Source organism: Carettochelys insculpta, chromosome 1 (assembly GCF_033958435.1).
Source record: "Carettochelys insculpta isolate YL-2023 chromosome 1, ASM3395843v1, whole genome shotgun sequence".
Lineage (NCBI taxonomy): Eukaryota > Metazoa > Chordata > Testudines > Carettochelyidae > Carettochelys > Carettochelys insculpta.
Window position 1 is genome coordinate 243,747,079 of NC_134137.1, and position 24,454 is coordinate 243,771,532.

A 24,454-nucleotide genomic window follows, 5' to 3' on the forward strand; every position below is an offset into this window, starting at 1 on the left:
TGCAGATTCGCTGCTTGTTGCAGCTCCTCTGTAGGTTCATTTCAGTGTCCTGCCATAAGTCTGGTCTAAGGTTGTGTGAGCTCTTTAGCATATTTGTTCCCTTTACAGATAACTGCAAGATGATTCATTATCATCTGCCTTATCGATGGCAAATGTTTGATGGAATCAATTGGATTGATCTTCCCAGAATGGAGGTAGTCGAAAAGGCGTATTGCGACCCACAGAATGACAGGTATAATGATACTTAAAAGCCTCTTTCCTAAGTGCTGAAGAGTCACTACGTAGCTTTGTGGTAGCACAAGGACAGCCCAGCTCTCAGTTTCTACTTAATTCTTTTCCTCAGGAGAATTTGGGCCATGGCTGCTTGGTGCCCATAGACAAGACTTCTGAAAGCTGACTATTGACTTCAGCATAAAAGGTTGTTGAACAGGGTCTCGGATAATACACAGAGAGACAGTTGGAGTGCACACAGGGAAAGAGAAAAGTTAGCAGTGGGAGGCTTTCTGAAAATGGAGCTCTACACTGCAGCTGAGATTTTGTAAGATGATGAAATGGGTAGTGGGTGTCTAATACCGTAGAATTCAAATTGAAGTTGTTTGTAATAACTCTCCGGAGACTGTGGGTTGTGTAAGTCAAGAAAAGCTTCTCCTAGACTGTCTTTATAGCTGTCAGTCCTTTATACAGGCAGTATTTGCCTTGAGACATTTTGTATGAAATCCTCCATTGTGGCACATCTGATTCTTCATAGCTGTAGGATATACAGTAGGAATGGCCTCTGTTTTCACCCACTTTCCTATTCTTTCTCTGAGAGCTCCACATTGGACTGGCATAGCACTCTGATCATGGAGCACTGGGACTCTCTAAGCCTAGGTGAATGCTTGAGAGTTCTGGCCATCTAGATCCAAAATTTGTAATACCTGTTCTCAGGGAGCACTAAACAGGGTCTGTCTTCATCAGGAAAGACACTTCAGAGGCCCTTTGCCTGATCCAACACAGGCTTATTCTAAGTTCAGTTCCAAAGCTTTACAAGGATCAAAATTGGGCATGTCCAAAATGCAGCTTGAGGGACAGATGCGGCCTATAGATGAGGCATAGCCCTAAGATTTCTAGGAAGTCAGCAATGATGCCCTGAGAGCATGCAAACTGTGTGATGCTGTGTTAGAGATCTAGCCAGTGTTAGTTCTTGTAGCAGGCTGGCGTCCAGTCCTCTGTCACAAGGATCTGAAGCTCCCCAGTCAGAGTGTGCCTGCAGGAGGCACTTTTCTGTCTGCCTTTCTTGAGCAGCCTTAACTAGAGGTGGTGCTACCAGTGCTGCCTATAATGTAAGGAATTTAGAAGCCCATTGAGCTGGTCATCAGAGAGGATAAGTAAAGTGAGCACTGATGTAATTCTGAATGTCTCTTTCTAGTGTACCAGATCAGAACATCAATTTCAAGTCATTAACATCTTCATCAGCTACGCTTCGACGTCTCTCCACGCCATCATCGATTACAAAACCTCCCAAATTTGTAATGACAACAAAATGGATTTGGTATTGGAAAAATGATCTGGGCAAGTGGATTGAATATGGGAAACAGGTGAGCACCTTGTAAGGTCCATATCCTGTGAGACGCTGCTGGAGTATATGTCACAAATACAGTCTCTTCTATTATGTAGTACCTGGTAGATATTACTTATTTGCTTTTGATATATAAAACAATGGGCTCCTTCCATGGCTTAGTCAGCAAGTATTAAAACCTGATCACAGACTGTGGATATAAAAAGCATTGTAAGCTTTTATAGGTGCCCCCTCAAAAGGGCGTCTCATAAATTCTTGTACCACTGTTTCTGTTTCCAAAATGATGGGAGAAAAGCTGAGACTTGCATCATATCGGAGAAGCTAAGAAGGCTAAGCATTAGCAGGCCTAATGATGGGGAATCAGACTCTAAATTTATAGGGCACTCATGGAGAATGCCTTTCCTGGAGCATTTTTTCCTCTCTTTTATTTTTGTATTAGACACAAGAAAACTACGTAAACAGAACACTATTGAGGCTGCTAAGTCAAGCAGTCCCTACCTGTAGTTAAGTTAACTTAAGAAATGCCAGAATGAAACTTGCCTGTGCAACCTCAGTTTGGCCCCTTTATGTGCATGCACTGATGCAGTCATTAACAATGTGACCACATGATGCTTTTTCCCATAGGACCTTGATCTCCCGCGGAGCTCAGGATGGATGGTGATAAATAAAGGGGTAATTATTCAATATTTATTCATATCCTTTTCACTCAGTCTGAGGGAAAAGGCTTTATTTACTGAACTCTACCCAAACGTGGCACTTAATAAAGAATTCTAAATGTTCTCCTGGGCTTTTCTGTGGCCATCATGACTACAGTATATGAATGCTTCTTAACATTAATTCATTAATCTTCACAAAACCCCAGTGACAAGAAGGGATATTATTATCCCCATTTTACAGGTAGGGAATGGGGCACAGAGTGCTTAATATTAAAACTGTCATGTTTCCACTAATCTTAATACTGGCATTTTTAGAGTGTGACTTTGCTGCCTGAATAGTCTCTTAATGGCCGTGTCTACACTGAAACAAAACTTCGAAATGGCCATGCAAATGGCTATTTCGAAGATTACTAATGAGGCACTGAAATACATATTCTGCGCCTCATTAGCGTGTCGCCAGTCACGTCTCTTCGAAATTGCTGCATTTTGCTGCCGCACGGCTCGTCCAGGCGGGGCTCCTTTTCGAAAGGATCCCGCCAACTTCGAAATCCCCTTATTCCTATCAGCTGATAACTGATAACTGCTCTTATCTGCTGATAAGAATAAGGAGATTTCGAACTTCCTGGGGTCCTTTCAAAAAGGACCTCTGTCTGTATGAGATGCATGGCAGCGAAATGTGGCAATTTCAAAGAGCCATGGCCGGCAGCATGCTAATGAAGCATTGAATATGCATTTCAGCGCCTCATTAGTAATCTTCGAAATGGCCATTTTGAAGATTTGTGCTAGTGTAGACATAGCCGATGTGATTTTTTTTTGTGTGTGTACAACTTCTATTTAAAAAAAAAGAGAGAGAGAAAAGCAAATTTACAATAGACGAATTTCACCATTTGAAACAATGGTGACCCTGTCATTGGATCTGTACACCCCTGGCTGGTTTATCAGCCAAAGGATTACCAAAGCAACTGCCTGCTTGCTCAGCTGGATCTGATTGGCAGCCCACTTAAACTGTGAGGTGAAAAGGGCTACAGGGTAAGTGAGCAGGGCAGCTGCCAGCGAGATGATCCCACTTGGAGACTGGTGAGGAGCTGTCATACAAACCAGTGCTCCAAAGAGGATAAACAGGGCAGGCAGCTGGCAAGGTCACAGCTAAGAGATCAGCAAAGGACTGAGAAGGGCTGGTTCTCACTTTTCCAAACAAAGGCCCTGAGCTCGGGCCCAGGCAGGCCTAGGTTCCCCTTCCTGCCTTGGCCACTGACTTTTAGGGAAGCTGTTCCCAAACCCAGGATACAGAAGGCTGATTAGCCCCTGCTGGAGCCGTGGAATTTTTGCTGCTCCATTATCTTAATAGTGGTAAAGACTATTTCAGGACCTGAACAGGAGGGATTGGGCCTTAATGAGGACAAATGTAGAGATGGGTTTGGCGGCATAGGAGGGAAGGCGCCAGGTGGGTGAAGCTCCTTGTCCTTTCCTGCCACAAGAGGATATTGGCACCCCCCGGTTATAGAGTCCCATGGGGATCAGCAGCAGGGTTGGAATAGGGCTGGCATCTACCACTTGATATAATGGAGCAATTGGCAGCAGGAGCAGGTCATTATCCTTATAAATGGACAACCTTGTAGAAGGCAATGAAAGATGCATCTTGCCAATGGATCATACGTGCCCTTTCTAGGCGCAGCGGAACATTGGGGTTCGGGAATCTTGAGCTCCTATCCAGGCTGTGGAAAGGAGCATGTCCAAGTGGGCTTTAGATGTTTTTGCTTTGTCGTCCTCAGCCTATTGCCTCGTATATTTTCTATGCCTGTTTTTGCCCCTCTCAGAGCCTCTTTGCAACCAGGAGCAACTTTTACTCCACCAGGTAACTTGTAGGCGCCCGTGTTGTTCCCAGAGCACATTTCCAATAGAAGTCCCTGGGAGCTGCAGGTTAGAGGGTAGGTGGGACTTCTGGAACCTTAGATGGCATGAAAAACAATTTGGGTCTGGGGAAATTAGTGATCCATGGTGAAATGGCTTTGTTTTACCTTGGACTTGGCATCCTTAGATCTGAAAGATAATGCCCCATGGAGATGAACGAGGCATTTCTCATGTGGGCTTCTTTATTGTGCAGCTATTTGGAGGGTGATGACACCCTTTCCTTATACAGCACTTTGAGATCAATGCATGGTAAGCCTGGGAAGTGCCAAGGATTGTGACCATGATTTAGTTTTTCCTCAGTTCACCAGCACCTCTGACATCTTCTGTGCCCAGAGCAAAGTTTCTGACCCTGTGTGCCTCCTTCAACATCTCATCCCCAGTCAGTCTTCCAAAGCAGACCTTTACCCTCCACCATATTTTCCAGCTCTCAATCTTTCATTGCATTATACCTTATATAGATATGGCCAGGGACCTGTCATTTCATTTACCTTTATAGGCCCAGATCCACTTATGATATATAAGCACCAACGTTCCCTTTACTTTTTTCCATTGATTTGCAGAATAAATTTTTTGTGTATCGAGGCCTGTGTAGAGGTGGATCACCAATAAGAACACATGCTGCCAGCTGTGGGTGGCTGTGGTCCCATGCCAATCAGCTGGGTGGCACCTGGGTGGCAACTCAAGCAAACAGCTTATCGGGAATACTGATAAGCACTACAATTTTTTTACTATCAGCAGCCAGAATTCATGGCTCACATTTGCCAATGAATGAAAAAGATAGTTGTACAGTCTTTTGTCCTTCCAGATGGGTTTAACCTGTAGTATCTTCCTACTCTTCCTTTCCATAGGATGGACAGCATGAGGCTTCTGGGCTAACTTCTTATGATTTGGAGAATTTATTTCTGGCGGATCAAAATGACACTGTGCAATTTCAGGCTGGTTCCCAAACCTATGAGATCAATTTTAAAGGTACCGTACCCCTTTAATTAAAATTGAGCACATGGTATTATAGTTTATATTTTGCTGAGTAGCAGTCCCATGCCACATTGCAGTGTTTTCCTGGGAGAAGCATGCAGAGGGAGAATGTTGCAATAGGGTTGTTTGGATAGTTTTATGGAGGAAGGAAAACAGTTCACCTGTGCAGGATGGAATATAGTATAAGGAGAGACATCTGCAATTTGAAGAAGTTAAGAAGTTATAAGTGAATATTTTGACAAATTTATGACAGATGGAACAAGGCAGATCCTGGAGAAAGAAGTCAGGGTATGCTGCATGAGTTAAGAGGAAGGGAAAAAAGAGGGCTTTTCGCTTTAGAGTAAACTTATGGATGGCTTGAACAGAAAGTAGTTGAACAGCAAGTGCTGGTTTGTTGTGCTATGGTTTTTATTTGTTATTGTATTTAAGAAGACTCTGGTTGTACGAGAGCATCCACACAGTTTTTCTTCTGCTAGACCCCACAACCTTAATTCAACTCTCTGACAAATCTACTGTGGGAGTACTTGTATACCACGGCTGTAACCTCTCTGTAGGTCTGCCTGGGGATCTCCATCATTTACAAAGTCATTTATGAATTCTCACAACCTTGTCCTGACCTATTGGTATTGCATCCATTTTGCAGGAGAGTTCCTGAGGCTCACAGGGAGTGCAGAAAATCTGTCACACACCTTGAGCTCTCCACTCCAGAGTTGTCAACTTCACTGTAGCCTCAACTGGGAGCAGAAGGCAGGAGATAAGGGAGTGAGCCCTTGTTAAAATACATAGTAAAGTCATGAATTGTCTGATAGGTTGGAATGTTTTCCATGGTCTGAATGGAGAGCATAAGGTTGAGGGAACAAGTGAGCTCTGGAAAGATAGGAAAGGTCAAGTATGAGAGTCCCAGGGGAGAGAGAGAAGACTCAGGCAAAGTGCAGGTTGAACTTCTCTAATCCAGAACTTCCTCATCTGGCAACATCCATAATCCACCATGATTTTAGTTAGCTGGGTGCCCATGTATTATGGGTGTGGCCACATTTCTCATGGTTCCATAAAGTTGGTTTAGAGCCACCAGTCCTGGCTCTCAGTGTTCTGTGCTGTTATTTAGCTGTAATTTACCCCTAAATGTCTTCTAAGAGCCCAGTAAACAGTGGAAGTGTTGGTCATGTGCTAGACAACACTGGCCTCCCATGATCCAGAAAATTTTCTCTTCTGGCACCAGTCAGGTCCTGAGGGTGTCAGACAATTGAGGTTCAACCTATAGTAAAATAGTTGTGACAGCTGTTGCAAAACAGGCAAAAAAGTCAACTGTCAGAGTCCATCAACAAATACATGTGTAATTCCTCTTGCTGCAGGAAGAGCATGTCTGTGTGTAAAGCATACGTACATATTTTAAATAAAATACATTTTCTCTTTCAAGAAATGGTTCAGGCAAACATCCACTATCAAACTCGAAGAGAAGTCCGCAGGCGACCAAAGTTTGTGTCTTCTGAAGACGTGAAAAGGATGAAGAAAGGGTACTCAACAAAGTTCTGATTTTGAGGGTTTTTTTTCACTGTAAAACGAAATGCTTCTGCATGCAACAGTGGCTGCTAATGGGGAGGTTTCTTGGTTCTTATTGATCATTCTGGTTTACAGGTTGCCATAGTGGTCAGTTGTACTGCAGATGCAACTCTTCTTGCTCACCTCGAAGTATTGCATTATTTGGTTGAATTATATAACCTGCTGGTTTGCAGATACAGGTTGAACTTCTCTGAGCTGGGATGCTCTGATTCAGGAACATCCATAGTCTGTAGTACCATGAATGTTGCTGGATCAGAGAGCCAACGTGGCTGGGAGTGGGGTCTGGCTGGAAGTTCAGTGGCAGAGGGGCCGGTTGCCGGTACCTTGGCAAGGGCTGGGACCAGAGACAGTCCCCAGCCTCCGGTCCCCTGGCTGCTGAATGGAGTTTGTCTGGCAGGTGGGATCTCATCCAGGGGGCCAGTAGCTGGAGCCTGGCTGCGGCCAGCAGCAGAGCCTGGTGGCTGGGACCAGCAATGGTGGCCCACCAGGATATCCCAGAGGATGGCAGGTGGGGGCTGAAATTGACCTGGCAAAACTCCTTCAGATCCGGTGGGTGCCACACAAATGAAGTTCAACCTGTAACAGCAGCAGTGCACAATCAAGTGTGCTACACTGCAGCCTCTCTCCTGCATGAGCAAGAATCTGCCAGCTCCAGTCATACCTCGTGTGAAGGGGAAGGAAGTATTGATATGGAGGAATTTGTCTTTTATGAAAGCAGAATAAGGGGCTAAGAAATGTTGCCCACAAGAGCAAGGGGGATAAATTCCTGTTGGCAACCTAGTCACATGACAATGCGTCATTGGCAATCTGCCATAGGTAGCAAGGTTTGTTCTGTGTTGGCAAATTCTTACTGGGGAAGTGACCAAGGAAGTCTTATTGCAAGAGGACCCTGTTGGCTTGGGAGAAGGGTCAGGACAGCAGTGGAAGAACTGTGGACTCATGCCTGGTTTTCTTTTTGTTTGCAAACAGCCAAACAGGGACTGCTCCTTCAGACCAAAACTACCCTAAACACTGGGACAAATCAGCACTGCCTGACATGGGGTACAAGGTACTCGTGTTTTCTCCTTTTGGCTCCAGTGAGACTGGGCTGCTCCTGTACAGGGTCTTGTGGTGGACAGGCACTGAGTCCAAAGGAACGTGCTGCAATTTCCACGTCTAGAGAAACAGCTGCCCTTTGGGGATACAGTTACAAAGAGCCAAATTTTAAACGGTATTTAGGATTAGCGTCTCGGCACCTCCAAAAACCCCACTTGCGCTCTATGCCCCTTGAGTTCACCTGCCACTTTAGGTGACTGCGTTTTAAAAAATCTGGGCCTTAGTGTCCTGGGATGGTCAACATGGGTGCTAGTGGAGCTGTGGGTCTAATTGCAGTATGTCTACACAGCAATGAGACCCTTGTGGCTGGCCAGTGCCAGCTGACTGCGGCTCACAGGACACGGGCTAAGGGCAGTGTTCCCTGTAAGCTGAGTGCTTGGGTGGTTGCTTAGGAGAGATTCACGTGCCATCCAGTTGGTTAGCTGAGCCCCCACCACCACCTGTAGCTGGCAGCATGTGTTTTTATTGGCGGGGCACAGCCGCGCGTGCCTTGGTGCACATAAGAGAATTTATTGTGGGCATGGATGGAAAAATCAGAGGGAACTTTGGCTAATTGCTGGAGCCTGGGTTCTAGGACTCTGTGAAGTGAGATGACCCTGGAGCCTGAACATCTGCACTGCAGTTAAATAAATGGTTTTTAATTGTGGTGTAGCTGTACACTGAAGTTCCTGCTTATTCAGTAGGATCTGGACTGAGATTACCAACTCTTGCCACATAAACTGCCAGAGAAGCTTCCTATCATATGATGGTCCTTACTACATCCAATTTGAACATGTGACTTAGAAGTGAAAATCTCTATAGCTCATGCACTTCCTCTGATGTCACCAAGTGTTCCACTTTTTTTATACCTGAGCATAAGCATTCTAGCCTATGTACCCCTGTGAATGGGAGAGATTCAAAGTTGTTGCTAATTATAAATGTTAATTGCAAATAACTCTCTGATAGTGAAACTTGTACTTTGGTTCTCTTCACAGAAACTTGAAAAATCTTTGCCCCTCTGTTTTCATATCTATTAAAATAAATACAGAGTTAAACATATATAATATATACCCAGAGAAATAAAGCTAACAAGTGAGAGCGAGTCTGTTGGACGTCTAGGAGATTTTACTAGCAGTTTTGATGGTAACTGCATATTGCTGCAACAGATGGATTGAACGAAATAGTGGAATTATCTGGTCCAGTGTTTTGTAATCTTTTTGAGACCAGGGAACACCACACAATAATATTTTTTATGCGTAACTCTTGTGAAAGTTTTCTTTTTCAAAAGAATTGTTGTCAGGCCAAAAAAAAAAACCACCCCAGAAACATATGCAGCAAAACCAAACCGAAGTAATTTAATCAGGTATCGCAGCAATGAAGTAGTAACATTGTATCTGATTTTGATAACAGAAAATATATACCAGCAGTGTATAATATAAAAAAAGTGTCAGATGCTTGCAGTCCACCTGTGAGTTGCTCACAGAACACCAGTGTTCCGTGGAATGTAGTTTAAGAAACTGAACTAACTAGTTCATAACGTAGTTATCATGTGGCTGTGGAATAGGTCCCAGAATCAAGAGCTTGAATATGCAGTGGTTTTGTAGCTCCTCCTTCATCTTCCTTTGAAAATTCTAGCCTATGTAACCCCATGTAAACCGTAGTGAAGTCATAGGGTTGCGGAGGTTTAAGTGCAGGCTCTGTTGCCAGCAGTGCCACAGATGTCCTGGGTGAAGTTGGCTGAGTCTCTTGTACAGAGAATAAGTGGGAGGCATCTAGGAGCTAGTTCTGAATTCCTGATTCTCAGGTTGCTTTTACTGTGGCCTGAACTCTGTGGCAGTAAGAGCAGTCTTGTGGCATTCTGCCAGCAGGTGACAGCCAGGGAGAAGAACGTTCCAGCCATTTGCATTCTGCGCAGTTCTTCATCCCAGAGACCCAGACTGTAATGGTGGAGTGGTTTCAGAGCACACTAGGCCAGTTGTAGACCAGCTGCCCCTTAGGCTGTATGGACCAGGTCTGGATACCCTTAGTCACGCTAGGTGGTTTTGTTTACAATGAATACCCTGTGGAATAAAGTGCTACTCAGCACCAGTAGGGGAATCAGAATATGGACCTGTGGGAAAGCTGAGCTCAGTGACCAAAATAAGTCTTTTCTCCTCTTATCCCAGCCATCAGGAAATCCTTCATGTGTATTTTCAACAGACTTGTTCACAAAGGCTGGGTTTTTCAAAGTAGCCAAAGGCATTTAGGTGCTCAGTTCCCTTTAGATGCGAATGGGATTTGGGGACTTAATTCTTTCTTTATTTTCTTTTTAAAGTACCAGCCTACATTCCAGTCAGGTGCATTGGAGACAATGGGGTTGCACAGGCTTAACTGGACACGGAATTTGATAGAAAAAAGTTATTACTGAGGGTGTTAGTAGAGTGAGGTACTGCAGACACTAGCTTGAGTTTCAGTCAAGTACCTTGTCTCAGTTGGCAATTTAAGATTGAAGATATTAAATAACTGCAAAGTATGATCAGTTCTTAAAGTGCAGGCCAGATGGAAGTATAATTGGTTGGACATCAGTCATTACCTCTTGGAGCATAAGGCTTTTCTTTCATAGTAGGTAGTCCTCATCTTTCACTGTTTCTTGACTGGCTGGGATGCTGCGTGCCTCCCTGGTATCCTTCCCAATGTCTGATACCTCAGTCTTGAATTTCTTTCATTTCAGACATTGACTTTGCAAACTGTTCCTGCAAATCTCATCACACTGGAAGGGATCACTTATGAGAAACACTTAAAAAGTCTTCCCTGCCTAGTGTAAGATCCACAATTTTCTTCCTCTTTCCCTATACATAATATTGGAGATTGCAGTATTTATTCTGTAAAGTACTCTGAGACATGAAAGTAAAGATGCAGAGTAAAGGTTTACATATCTATAATCTCAGTTGTTAGATATTGATAGCTTGGTAGAGTTAGTAAATCTTGTGTTAGTTCCCTCTATCTTTTTTTTTACTGTGTGTAATGGTGACAAAATGGAATTGGTACAGGTTGAATTTTTCTAACCTGGCACTCTCTCATCTGGCAACGTCCCTAATCTGGTATGATTTTAACCACTCAGATGACCACTTATCATGGATGTTGCCAAGTTTCCTGCAGTTCCCTAAAGTGTGTTCACAGCCACCAGTCCTGGCTCTCTAAATTCAGTGTTATTCTTTAGCTGTAATTTACCCCTAAATGTCTCCTAAGAGCCCAGTAAGCAGTGGAAGTGTTGACAATGCTGCTAGACAATATTGACTTCCTGTGGTGTGGCAAATTCTCTTGTCTGGCACCAGTCACATTCTGAGAGTGCTGGATTAGAGAGGTTCATCTTGTATCTGAAAAGATAAAAATGGCAAGAAATGAATGATGATATCTGAAAGTTGCTCCTGAGGAAATTCTGCACCAAAAACTGAAACGTTCTACATAGTGTTTTAAATTCTGTATATTTTATTTGTCAAAATAATCTAATCACTCAATTTTCAATTACTTGCCGACAAATATTTTGAAATAAATTACCAATACAATTGAAAATGATTATGTTGTATGTTGTTTGTGTTTCTGTGTTATTTTGACAATTAAAATTTGCTGAACTTTGAAGAATTTTAATTTTAATTTTTTTTCAGTGCAGAATTCACTCCAGGGTTCTCTGTGGTGCAAGCTGGTTGGGGGGGGCTGGGGGGGGGTCTCAAGTCTCCCGAAACCAGTGTCGATCTCCTGGTGACTGATGAAATCAATCCTGGTGATTTTAATAGGATATTTTAAGAAAATTATATTACATCATGTAGGAGGGAGTGTGGGGAGAATCTCCCAGAATAGCTTCAGTCAGAGTTGGCAACCCTATCCCAGGGGTTTAAAATGTATGACTGTATTTGGAGTCTATGTTCTAGCATGCTCCACTTTTTACATAGAACCTGTAAATCTGGAAATATATGATAGGGTCAGAGCACTGTGTAACACTTCCCAAGGGTGTGAGGCACCTTAATACCATTTGCCCTTGTCCATGCCTGCTGTAGATCACCTCCTTGAATCCACCAGTCTCTGGCAAAGTGAGGCCTTCCAAGCCCCTCTCTATGTACTGCTTAGCTATCAACACACACCAGCCAACTGAGTATCCCCCTCATGAATGCCCCATCCCTGATCCACCAAACACTCACAAACACAACAAGAATCCTGTAGTACCTTATAGGCTAAAAGATATTTTGGAAGACAACAAGAATTCCTGTGGCACCTTATAGAATAACAGATATTTTGGAGCGTAAGCTTTCATGGGCAAAGACACGCTTACTCAGATGGGTCTTTGGCCACGAAAACTTATGCTCCAAAATATTTGTTAGTCTATAAGGTGCGCAGGAATTCTTGTTGTTTTTCAAGATACATGGCTACCTCTCAGATATTTTGATGCATAAGCTTTCAAAGCATGTCTTTGCCCACGAAAGCTTATGCTCCAAAATATCTGTTAATCTGTAAGTAACAGAGAGGTAGCCGTGTTAGTCTGTATTCTATCGAAACAAAAAGGAAGTAATGTAGCACTTAAAAGACTAACAAAATAATTTATTAGGTGATGAGCTTGCGTGGGACAGACCCACTTCTTCAGGTCACAGCCTTACTCTGAAGAAGTGGGTCCCGTGAAAGCTCATCGTGTAATAAATGATTTTATTAGTCTTTAAAGTACCACGTGACAGCTTTTTTGTTTTGTTAGTCTATAAGGTATCACAGGCCTTCTTGTTTTTGAAGATACAGACTAACTCGGCTACCTCTCTGATACTGACCACTCACAGATTCACAACTCCCCATGGAGCACTGCACACATCTGGCAAGTTTTAACTCAGGCTCATTACTCTGCTTTTCACACAGCACTTTGAGAGGTGTTAATGAAAACAAGAATATGGTTTTTTGTAATTGAACTGATTCAAAGGATAGTTAGAAAGAATAGCAGAAACAAATGGTTAGATAGAAAATAAAAACATGATTGCTAAAGTGTAAAGTTAGCTCCCTGTCTTCTACAGCAAACTTTACCCTGAATCCTTTTTGCAGCATTTCCAGCCAGAATGGTTCAGATCTTCCTTTCATAAGATCAAGTCTACTGGTAGTTTTTCTTTCATGACTGAGACTCCCAGGTATATACCATACCTTCAGTCATGCCTCCAGAAGTTCCTAGTCTTTACTTATAAACAGGGTAATCCCTGCTGCCTTTCCTTTTTCCTGCAGCACTTGCAATATAGTCATTAGCATTTGTCTCCATATGCAAATAGATTTCCATTATGAGATATACTGTGGTCAGTCAGGGAGATAAATATCTTCCATCTCCTATTTGGAGAAATCTGTCTCAGTGCAGGCTACCTCTGCCTTTAACTGCAAAGCCCAGAGAACATTGTTCCAGTGCATGTGTATATATAATTCCTCATGCTTTTGGTACACGCATCTCACATGATTATGCTGACCAGCATGACACATGCTTTCAGTAGAGACCTTACATGACTCCTTTTGGTGAAGCTAGGGGATCCTAGTAACTTTATGTACTCTTGTGTCCTCTGCCAGTTGGCATCAAGAGGTGTTTGATCTCTCTCTTCTCCACGTCAGAGGCTTGTTGGCATTCTGTGTGTCTGTTAGGTCTGGGAGCTCTTGTCATGTCAGAAAAAAAATCACTGTGCTGCAATGAGATGAAAGAGCTGCTTAGAGTCAGAAGAGCTAGTTTTGCCACTGAAAGTGTGACTTTGGATAAGTTGGATAACTTCTCTGCTCCGGTCACTCCCATCTCTAATGTGGAGATAGAAATGCTTACAAGTGCAAAGCCGTTGGGATACCGCAGACCATACCAGCCTATAATTTTAGATGTGGTGGTTGTTCTGTCAGCCTGAGGATTGGTTTTAATGTTAGATATGAGCAAGTTAGGATTTGCCACCCAGATATTTTCTGTCAGACCGTAACACGTTCCTGACCACCCTCACTGCTTCCTGGCAGGTGGCCTCCGTGTGGGTGAGAGAAGTTAAAAAGAGGTTGGGGAGGAAGCAGTTACATAGCTAGCAGCCAGTGCCAGGAGCTCTTCAGCTCAGTTCAGCCAGTGTTATTCAGAGCATGTTGGCCTCAGACTTTGCCCCCTGCATCCCATCGTGAGTGGCCAGGAAGTGGGGAACTTGTAGCAGCTTCAGCAGCTCCATTGCCCAGGTCCAGACTCCACTCTGTGTGCCTTAGCTGGTCGTCTCCCATGTATCCCTGGTCTCTGCTGCTAGCCAGACCCAACTGAAAGTTCCATTCTCTGACTTCAAAGGCACAAAGCGCTCGGTTAGGGACCACCCAAGGCAGTGAGTCATGCATGAACAGGAAGGCCTGGAATGGTAGTATGATGGAGCGGAAAAGAGGCTTTCTGAGAGACCTTGCGGCCATGGAAGGGGTGAGAATTCCTTCATGGAATGAGCAGCGTGAGAGGTCATGTCAGTCTGAATGACCACAAAAATGCTTTTCTTCTCATACATGAACAAAATGAATAAGTGTGGTTGCCTGGTGCCAATTACAGTGACATAACTCACAGTGCTGTACACTTCATCAGTTCTTTTGTTGCAAAATATGGATCTACTGTCCTATGAAATACACTGGGCTCAGTCTAAGGCAAGCTCTAATTCATTGTGTCTTCTGTGATCCCGATGAGTCACATTGTAAACTGGCCTTGTAACGTGTTTCTTGGATAAAAAAGTGGAGTTGCACTTTGCACAGTGGTAGGCTTCTGAGTGAATCTAAAGAAATAATTTTGCCACTGCAGCTTGGTTCATTCTAAAATCCCCTTAAGTTTAAAAATGTTTCCATTCAGAGTTTGTCTAATTCATATTGCTCTAGTAAATAAAAGTAGACTGCATACAGCTATGAATGTGCTACATCTAAGTCCTACTTAACTTACAAAATCAGTGGCATGCTTGAATTTTCATTATGACAGAGCTGATGAAGCTGCTGCTTTCACAGTGCCTCTCGCAGCAGCCTCTGCTACCTGTTTTAGGTGCACTGACTGGCGACATGTCAGAAGTGGAGCCTTTCACTTTAAGTTCACATTTGCCCTAGCCAGTGGTGACTAAAAATTGTTACCAACTGATGTTTGCCTGTTACAGGAGTTGGTAGACTTAGGCTGGTTTATAGTTGATAGTTTATCTCAGCAGCTAAAGTGTGGAATGTATACAGAACTGGAATTCATTTCTGCTGTGTCTGAGAGGTCCTTCCCAAAGAGAGAGGTACACTGCCCAGGGACTCTCTGTGCCTAGCAGCTCTCTCTGTGCTGTTCCTGTTCTGTGAGCAAATAGGATTTCAACCACTACATGGGCTCATGAGAGCCATCTTTGGTCTCATTGGCGCTGCCTGTGAAAGGATGGTCATCCCTTACACGCACTCGAAACTTTCGGTAACCTTTGGCTGTGGTTTGGTATTTTGTAGGCAGTGGAGATAACTAATACATCCTCTGAGTACATTGAGATCGAGAGACTGTTTAAAAAGACAATGAGCAACTTTGTTATCCAGAGAATAAGGCGGATTCAGAACCCATCCCTTTGGCAAGTCTTTCAGTGGTTTGTATCTATTTTATTACATTACACTGGTTGTGAGGATAACAAGGGGCGTGAATCTCATAACTTCCAAAGTTGTCTGCTGGGTGTACATGCTGGTGACTGATACTAACTCTGGAGCCAGCCCAGTGTGGCGCTGAAATTTTACTTTAGCTCTGTCACTTAAAAGCTCTGTCTTTTCTGGGGTGAATGAGCTACTTATTGCTGATACACTATTGCGGCTGAGCTTCAACACCCGCTCCTGGAGGAGATAATGTCCCACTACAGCAAAGCAGCTGACTGCACGGAGCAGCTATTTAATGTAAAGTAACAGCTGGGGCCAGTGTTCCCTGTAAGCTGAGTGCTTTGGGGGCCATGGGGAGATGCAGTTGCTACCCAGCTGATTAGCAGAGCGCCTACAGCCACCCACAGTGGGCAGCAGGTGTTTCTATTGGGGGTGCATATCTGCACATGCATTGGTGTACATCTCACAATGTGTTCAGTCCCTGGATGGAAAATAATTAGAGGGCGCACTGGCTGGGGCTGGCACACAGCTCTGGGGTTTACTTAATTCTGAATTGCCCTGATGGCGGAGTCTTCACTGCACATGTGCAGAAGGAGATGTTATTCTTTAATAACTCTGCCGTAGTGGCTCAAGAGTGTCTCTTTTAATGAATGGTTTACAATTGCGCCACACTTCTCTCAGAGCAAGGTCCCTAAAGGCTTTGTAGGGGCTCCTAAAACAGTTAAACTGCATTGAGCTACAATCCCTTCACAGGATTTGTTTCTGATGGGCTCTAGTTCCTTCTGGGTTTTAAATATCTACAGCAGGGCCAGCAATCCCCAAGAGAAGCACACAAGCTGATTTTCATTGGCACGTGAGGTGGGAGTTCAGCCCGTCCCTCCCTTCCTTCCTTCCTCATGCAGCTGGGAGCTTGCTCAAAGCCATGCTCCCTGTGGATTAACAAAGGACCAGCTAATGCTACCAACCACCACTAAACGGTAGAGCTCTGCGGCTTTATTTATTAATGAAGCTATTGTAAGTAGGACTCTTAGTGACTTTAAAAAGTTACTCAGGCCATACGTAGAGGTTAAAAGGTCAAATTTCTGCACTCCACCTTGGAAAGATTGCTGACCTCTGTTCTATAGCATAGTTGGCCTGTTAAGAACAGTGGTAGAAACATTTCTAGTAAGGGTTCTGTGATGCAGTGGCAAATAGGGTTTGGAAGAGCACATAAGAATCTAACTAGTTAGGCAGAGGACATTTTTTCCCCCAAAAACAGTTTGGGTTTGCCAGTGATGGAGCTAATAATAGTCTAACCAAGAAACAGTAACAACTGCTAAGCAGCGCAGAAGAGTTTGCTAGCAGTGGTTTATTTTCAAAGACGAGACCTTGAAAATAACTTCTAGCATTTAACAACAGTTCACAACTAATCTTAAGCCATTTGCCTTCTAGCTTTTTCCATGATCCCTTTCAGATTTTTATAAAATGTAGGGAGGCAAAAACCTGGTCTCTCTGCTCTCCTTAACACAGAGCCGTCCCAGGAGTATTGCTGATTTGCACAGTAAAATGGTTTCTGAAAATACAGATGAGATTTTTCACAACATAAACCTTCACACGTTTAATAGAGTAATTTCTGCAGCTGTCCCCTGACTAGCAGCTCTAACCTGAGTGCCAGTGGAATGCAGAAGATGGCTGGCAATCTCATCCGTATTATAGTGTGTGTCTTTAAATATATTTTTCACATCAGGCAAAAGGAGCAGATGAAGAAGAAAAATGGAGGAAAAGATGTAGATGAGAGGCTCTTGTTCCATGGAACTGACAGTTCCCTTTTGGAAGCCATCTGCAATCACAATTTTGACTGGAGAATCTGTGGGGTCCATGGAACGAACTATGGAAAAGGTGAGGAGGAAGTGACTGTTGATATGAAATCACAGACTTTCTTTGGAGCAGTGTTTCTGAAACTTTTTGAGATCAGGAACACCAAACAAAATTTTGTTATGTGGAACTCCTATGAAAATTTTCTTCAAAAAAAAATGTTGTCAGACCAAAAAATAAAAAAAAGCCAAACAGCAACATTTACAGCAAAACCAAACTGAAGTGATTTAATCAGGTATCGTAGCAATGAAGCGGTACCATTGTATCTGGTTTTTATAACAGAAAATATGTACCAGCAGCGTATTTTTCCAAACACTTGTGGCACACCTGCGAGTTGTTCACAGAGCACCACAGCTCCGTGGAACACAGTTTAAGAAACACTGATCTAGCATACCCAGTGAAGATGATACAGTGGGAGTTGTTTTTTATAAGTAACAGTGATAACTTTAAGTTGCTGTGATGATTTTTGTTGGTTTTGTGCATGGGGAAAGGAGGGGAGGGATACTCTGGTACTCTCTCTTGTTTCAAAGGAGTTCATTTCTATAGATGGAGAATTTGATGGCAGGAGGGAGTTAGAAAGAATTAGTTTGGGGGTTGAAAAGAATCGTTATACAGAGAGGGAATGTTTTGGTTCCTAGGAAGTGGAAGGAGACTTGCCAGTCCATCGCCTCCTTCACTGCAGCAGGAGAGCATTTGTGGAAGGTGATAGTTCTCTCAGTCAGATGGACACAGGAGATCTTTCCCTGAACTCCTCTCCCCCATGCTGGTTTTTCTATTTTCCTTCAGCACTCAACATTAGTTTTTTCCCTTGTACTATACCTGTTGAGCTAATGTCTTACTCTTCCTGTGCAAGTTTTATTTACTCTGCCTTTCTATCACTCCTGCGTAGCCTAGTCTGTACTTTCCTTCCTCTTGAAATGAGTGCACGTTGTATGGCAAAATCCTTTCGCTGTCTGCTATGAAATCGCCATTTATACGTACTGGAAGGCCAATAGGCGTAACGTTCACTTATTGAAACTTGAGTCAGATACATTCTAGACATTGTGCAGTGCTAGCTCTTTTGTGCCTGCTGTGTAAAATCCAGCATGCCTGGCCAGTATCCTGACAGTGCCTTTTTGTCATTCCTAGGAAGTTACTTTGCCAGAGATGCTAAGTATGCCCACTGTTATAATCATTCGTCTACAAGAGGAAACACTGTGTTTGTGGCTCGAGTTCTAGTTGGAGACTATGTTAGAGGAAACCCAACCTACGTTCGTCCCCCACAAAGACCTGCTAATATGCTCACCTTTTATGACAGCTGTGTGGACAACGTGCTGGTTCCCTCCATTTTTGTCATCTTTGAGAAGCATCAGATTTACCCTGAGTATATGATAGACTATGGTGAAGAGGAAAAAAAATGTGTTGTATCTTAAATAAGGCCGAGAGCAGTTGGTGTCTCTCACTGCAGCATCTAGACTGTATTGTATACATTTCTAAGGGTTTCTTATCCTGGATTAGACTGTCTAATACTGACCTCTCATTTTTAACAGAGCACCTTTCCAGTTGCTACATCCGAAGAATTTGCTCTTTGAAGGAGATTGGTGGGAGGAGTGTCTTGAATACTAGGAGACTACTCTTTTTCTAATCAAACTTTCACTTTTTCATAGTATGTAAACAGTAGGTTGGCCTCCCCCAGGAGGGTCAGAATTGGGAATGTGAGAGTGAAATTCTGTGATTCTTCTTTGTGCAGGAGCTTTAGAAATGCTGATTGGAGTGGATTTCTCTTCTGAAATAAGTGCAGCTCAGAGAAAAATTGCCTGCTTTAGTTCAATATAGTTCATACATAAATTGATCGTATACTTATAGCTTTTTGATTTTGTAGGGCTCCGAATGAGGAGCCATTCAACGCAGGTGGCTTTACTGAGATAGCTCTTTCCATTGCCAAGTCTACCATTGGCGATGTTCTACCCTAGCATATCCAAGGAATTTGTTCACAGTGGATTTGATAGAGTGGTGTTCTTGGATATCAATATTTTCGATTAAAATAAATAACTAGAAAAATGAAGTCTGTTCTTATAAATTGGTGTAATGAATAAGGTCTCAGAAGAAGTTCTTCCTACTGCATAAGCGATGCCAATTTAATGGCTATAGCAGAAAACTGTCAGCCATAGTTCTGTTTCCAGCTCTATAGCAGACTCGCTGTGCAACTTGGATCTGTGGGTAGGAAGGCAGGAGGTATACACCATTACAGTTGACAGCCTGGGAACAGGTATCTTATAGAATCTGTTGTTTCAGATGCTAATGAATGGATGCATAAATTTAAAGGCTTGGTTGAGATTCACTAGAAAACTTTGCCTTTAGCGTAATACGTTTTCCACATGTGGATGGATGTCCAGCAAATGCTGTAGGACAGAAGTAAGGCCATAAGAAGCTTTGATGCTTTCTGTCTATGCAGGGTGGACAGTAATTTTCGTTGTGCCAGTGATATAACTTGTGGAGAGTGAACACCTTTAAAGATGTTCTTCATCACGCTGGTGCAGTAGAACGTGTTTTCTTTCTCAGAACTTTTCCGCTCCACTTTAAAGAACAGAGTTCTAACCATTGTTCCTGAAGTGGTTCAGTTTTACCAGTTCGTTGAGGTCTACATTTTCATAAAACCATGATTAGCATTACCCCATGTCAGCAATGGGTAACTTTCCCAACGGTGACCATCATGCAAGGGGCTTTTTGGTAAGGAAGATCACAGTTCCATTATTTCTACTAACTTTCTAAGAGCTTATCTTTTGGGCTGAAATGCATCTGCTCCAAGGTGAATCATTTTGGCAAGAGTGAGCAGTCACCCTCAGCTGGAGGGAGGGCATACCTGCTACAGAAAGAATCACTGATGTTTATAATGGGGCATATTTGGAGACTATTGCCTTTTGTTTTGGGGAAAAAATGGTTTTGAATTTAGGCAAATTATAACCACAACCTGGGTGTGGGAGTTAGACACATTCTAGTCCGGAGATGTTCAAGTGCTCTGCTGGAAATTAACACGCTGCCACTGAGGGAGAAGTTTGCAAGCTTAGGAAATTAATATGCTCTCAGGCCTTTATATAATAAAGAATGTTTGTTTTCAGCTTGGGGGAAAAATGTCAGAAATCTAGAATCCAGTCATCTCTGTTGGTGGATGCATGCCGATGTATGTATTGAGTGGTTTGACACCTCAGCTGAAGAGTGAAAAGAGGTGGAGGTTGATTCTGAAATACTCTTAAATGCCATTTTGTTGGTGTTTAGTATGTTAGACACCAGTTTAATAGAGTATAAACATCTGTTCTATTACTCAGCCTTTGTCTCTTGTGATGAACTAATGTCTCTAGGCTTTTAGTTGCTGCAGAGGCAGCCAGGATATACATGACATTAATTTATAATGCGAAAAACAAAGCAGGCAAAGCATTTGACATTCTTTTCAGGCCCTCTTTATGCATAAGAAATGTTGGAATGCGGGAGTCAAGTTTACATTTCTCCTGTGCAGCTCATCATTAAAGTTCCAAAATGAACGTTAACTTGTCTACATTGCACCTAGTGTATATTTTTCTTCTTTTCTTGTTAAAATGTGTAGTGTAATATGTTGTAAGCTTATGTCATAATCAAACAGAGTAGGCAATGTTGCCAGTTAATACTGCTATTCCAACCTCTTCTGTGTTTCTGGAACTTGGGTTTACCTGACCAACTGGTACAAAACCTCTGGTGAAACGATTTTTAAATTAATTCTGATTTACGCGGGACTACATCAAAGGGAATCACTTGTAGTAGAGATGTTGGTGTAGTTGAACTTTACAATCACAAAGTGTCTTTTAATAAACTGAATGTCAAAATGTCATTGTTAGATATCTTGTGTTTGTTAATTATGTGGGGACAGCATCATCTAGTAGCAATTACTTTAGACAGTCCTGAAAAAAGCAAAAATTGACAGGAGGCAGCCATGGAACAGTTCCTGGTTCAGACATGGGAGGTGCTGGTCAACAAGTAACTAGTTTGCTATGGATTTTATACACACACACGTCCACACACATCCTACCCCATCCTGAAGAAAAGCTGCTATACTAAATTTTATGGTTATCGATACAGTGCAGCTGCATTTTTTGTAAGATGCAAATGTGGCTGAATTATTTGATTTAGGCACCTTGGTCTCATTGACTATTCATGTGTTTTTAGGCACCTAAGGGTTGGATTCACAGAGACTCTTCAGTGTGGTGATGCAGAGCATCCCTTGAAGGCACCCTGAAAAATCCCCGGAATTCACAAAGCCTGAGTTCTGTGCTTCAGCTCCCTGCACAGTGAATGGTGAGGCAGAGGTGCCTCAGAATGGGATTCACAAAAGCCAGCACACCCGGTAGATCTCTGCCTAAGATAGTCAGGGGAGGTGCCAAGATGGTGGGTTTATTCCAAGCCGTGCCCCTCTGAGTTTGGTGTCTAAGGATAGTCAACACTTGCAATGGTGCTGCTGCAGTACTAAGGGAGATGCTGTAGACCCAGGGAAAAGAGTTTTCCCATTGACATAGTTACTCCACCTCGTTGCGAGGCAGTAGCTGTGTGAGTGGCAGAAGCTCTCCAACTGACATAGTGGTGAAGTTGCTATAACGTCACGGGGGGGCTCATACCTGTGGGCGTTGTGGTATTACCAATATAGGTCTGTCGTGCAGACCTCGATCTGAGCTGGAGGGAGGCACCTCTCTCTGCTTGAGATGTCAGCTGCAACCTCTTTCCTGGTGTTGGACCCCTCGTCTGTTTTAGCAAGGAAGCAGGTGAGTGTGGAGACGGGGAGGAGATCATAACACTGCTCAATGGCTAAAGACCTCACCTGGAATGCAGAAGCCCTCCTGTTCAAATCTCTCCCTCCCGCTCCAACAGCCTGAGGGCGAGAAGGGATGTGAATAGGGCTGTCCCTCCCTTCCCCCGCCCCCCTCAGGTGAGTGTTGGAACCACTGAACAATGGGCTATTCTGCCAGAGGGTGAGAGTGGAGGGGGTGAGTTCCTGCAGGCTCTGTTGTTCCACCTTTTGCACTGTGGCTCAATGATGAAAGAACACTGGATCAGCGAGAGAGAGAGAGACAGTGTGCGTGCATGACACTGCAGATAATGTGCGCCTTCTGTGTTACACAGAGTAGCTTTTTCTTGTAAAGAATCCCACTTACTTTGGCTTTTGGTTGCACACTGCTGGTAGATGACAAGTGGGATTTTCTGTCTCATCATTTGGAAAACTAAGGCCCCCATACAGCAAGATACTGGTTTACAGTTGAAATGTTCAAATAAGAGGGAAGTATCAGCCAGCCACCAGTGGATGAATGGAGATGCAGTGCTGGCATACTATATACTGGCAATCACACTAGTTACCAAATAGCAAAAGGGCACAGCACACTATAACTTTGGTTAATTTCTCTGTTACCCTTGGCCTGGACTGGCATGATTGACCAGGCAAAAACAGATGATTCAGGTTTTGCAAGAAACACAAGAGGCTACAGGGAACCATGTCATTCAAATACTACATGCAAATGGCGATGAGAATGGCTAAATCCAAAAAAGAAATGACAGGCTTTCGTAGGTACAACACTGTTACAGACTGGTCCCCCATTTCTAAGGGCGTAGTGTCTATAATGTTTCATCCATTGCTAAGTGTATTAACATTATCCTGTATTTGCTTAATGAGAATGTGCTGTTGGCTAAAGAAAGTAATTGCTAAATTACAATCACAAGCTCAAATTGCCTCTCAATATATTGTTTTAAAACAGTTATATAAAGTGTGACCCACTCAAGACTTGTTCGTGAGGGGTTGAAAGGGGGAGGTAATGTAGCTTTACACACTGTTACATGCCTCAGTGTACCTTGCCAGCTATCCTGTCTGGCTAGCAGAAAGGAATGGCCTAGTGCTGATGTTTTAAAAAAAAATGCATTGAGCAGGCTGTTTGTGTTTGTGATTACTGAATAAATAATGAATATTTATTGTGTTTAATTAATAATTAAATAAATAAATAATAAAGTAACTAATAAATCAGGAACATACCAAAAGGGCCCTTGTGACTCTCTGTAGTCATCCTTTTACCCTTAGGACTGAATTTCCTCTTTAGTTTAAAAGTGTTACAGAAACATTTGTAATCATCGTAGTTACTTTACTTTTAGAATATTTTATACTAGAGCTGTTTTTTACAAAAGCAGCTACAGCATCCTTGCTTGAGTGAAGCAACAGTGTAATTTTTTGTTTACCTGAGTGGAGAACATGAGTGTTTGGAAAGAGGTTAGTTTGAAGGCCAGGACAACTGCCAGATGGTCAGAGGAGGAGCCAGAGACTCAGGCACAGCAAGTAAATGTACCCACTGAGATGTGAGGAGAGGTCAGATTAACGACGCTCAGAGATGAGGCAAGTTGGGACAAGAGAGCTGTGACCAAAACCAGCGTAATGAAAGAACAGATAATGGATGAGAACAATAACTTATGAAAACAAGTGCTTGTCAAACGACAATTGAGTACAACATGATGGTGATCCCATCCCAGTGAAGGAAAAACTACTCCCAAATCGGTTGCTTTGCCATGGACTTTGGGTTTGTCCTGCCACATGGAGTCATTTAACCGATAGGGCCCTGCTCTGCTTGTGTGCATAGCCTGGATTGGCCACAAGCCTGCTACAAGCAACAGACTGATAACTACAACAGCAGTTGACAGGGAGGAGAGTGAGTGTGAGCATTTGCTAGCAGCTTTATTCTTGGATGCTTAATAAACATGGTGTATCATTACCTTTGCCCCGAAAAAGAGCCCATGTGCCACTTGTATACATAACAAGGTCCCTTACAAGCACATTTCAGAACCACGGGCAAGCAGCTTGGGTTTGTGAGGCACACGTTGTGGGGCTAAAATTGATAGGGTAGCAGGTCCTGCTGGGGCTGGAGCCTTAGTGCTCATGTCAGAAGGAAGGCCATCATAGTTGAGCCTGGTAGTCAGAGCTCAATGTGAGCAGCTGTGCCCTGTTGCACAGCTCTGGCAAAAGCTGGCTGAGCTGTAGCATAAGCCAACAGGGAGATATTTAAAGAGCTGGCAGAGAGCTGGGTTGCAATAGGCCAGTACGTGCAAGAAATTTTAAGTCACTTTCAGCCCTGCTTGTAGTGTAAGTACCACAATCCACAGTCAGTTTTGCCTAGCTATTATTTATTTGCAGTGCAACTGTATCCCAAGGACATCCCCGTCTAAGAAAAGGCAGGGTGTAGGCCAGGAGCCACCTATCATGCTGGCTGTGGGTCACACTGTCTCTCCCCTCCCCACTTCAGTGTACAGGGAACCTAAGCAC

General features: G+C 43.2%; 1 protein-coding gene across 3 annotated transcripts in view; it reads left to right on the forward strand.

Annotated features, from left to right (window-relative positions):
* LOC142017961 (protein mono-ADP-ribosyltransferase PARP12-like) overlaps positions 1-20,998 on the forward strand; it is a 54,487-nt gene extending 33,489 nt beyond the window's left edge. The window contains exons 6-14 of one of the 3 annotated variants that reach the window (XM_075003323.1): positions 109-232; positions 1,409-1,577; positions 2,183-2,230; positions 4,974-5,094; positions 6,518-6,614; positions 7,630-7,708; positions 15,172-15,302; positions 17,030-17,181; positions 18,286-20,998. In XM_075003323.1, the coding sequence (XP_074859424.1) occupies positions 109-232; positions 1,409-1,577; positions 2,183-2,230; positions 4,974-5,094; positions 6,518-6,614; positions 7,630-7,708; positions 15,172-15,302; positions 17,030-17,181; positions 18,286-18,569 (1,205 nt within the window). In that variant the 3' untranslated portion in view covers positions 18,570-20,998. The remainder of the gene's footprint in view (positions 1-108; positions 233-1,408; positions 1,578-2,182; positions 2,231-4,973; positions 5,095-6,517; positions 6,615-7,629; positions 7,709-15,171; positions 15,303-17,029; positions 17,182-18,285) is intronic. The other 2 variants (XM_075003331.1, XM_075003339.1) reach the window with 2 other exon arrangements.
* The last annotated feature ends 3,456 nt before the right edge of the window (positions 20,999-24,454 follow it).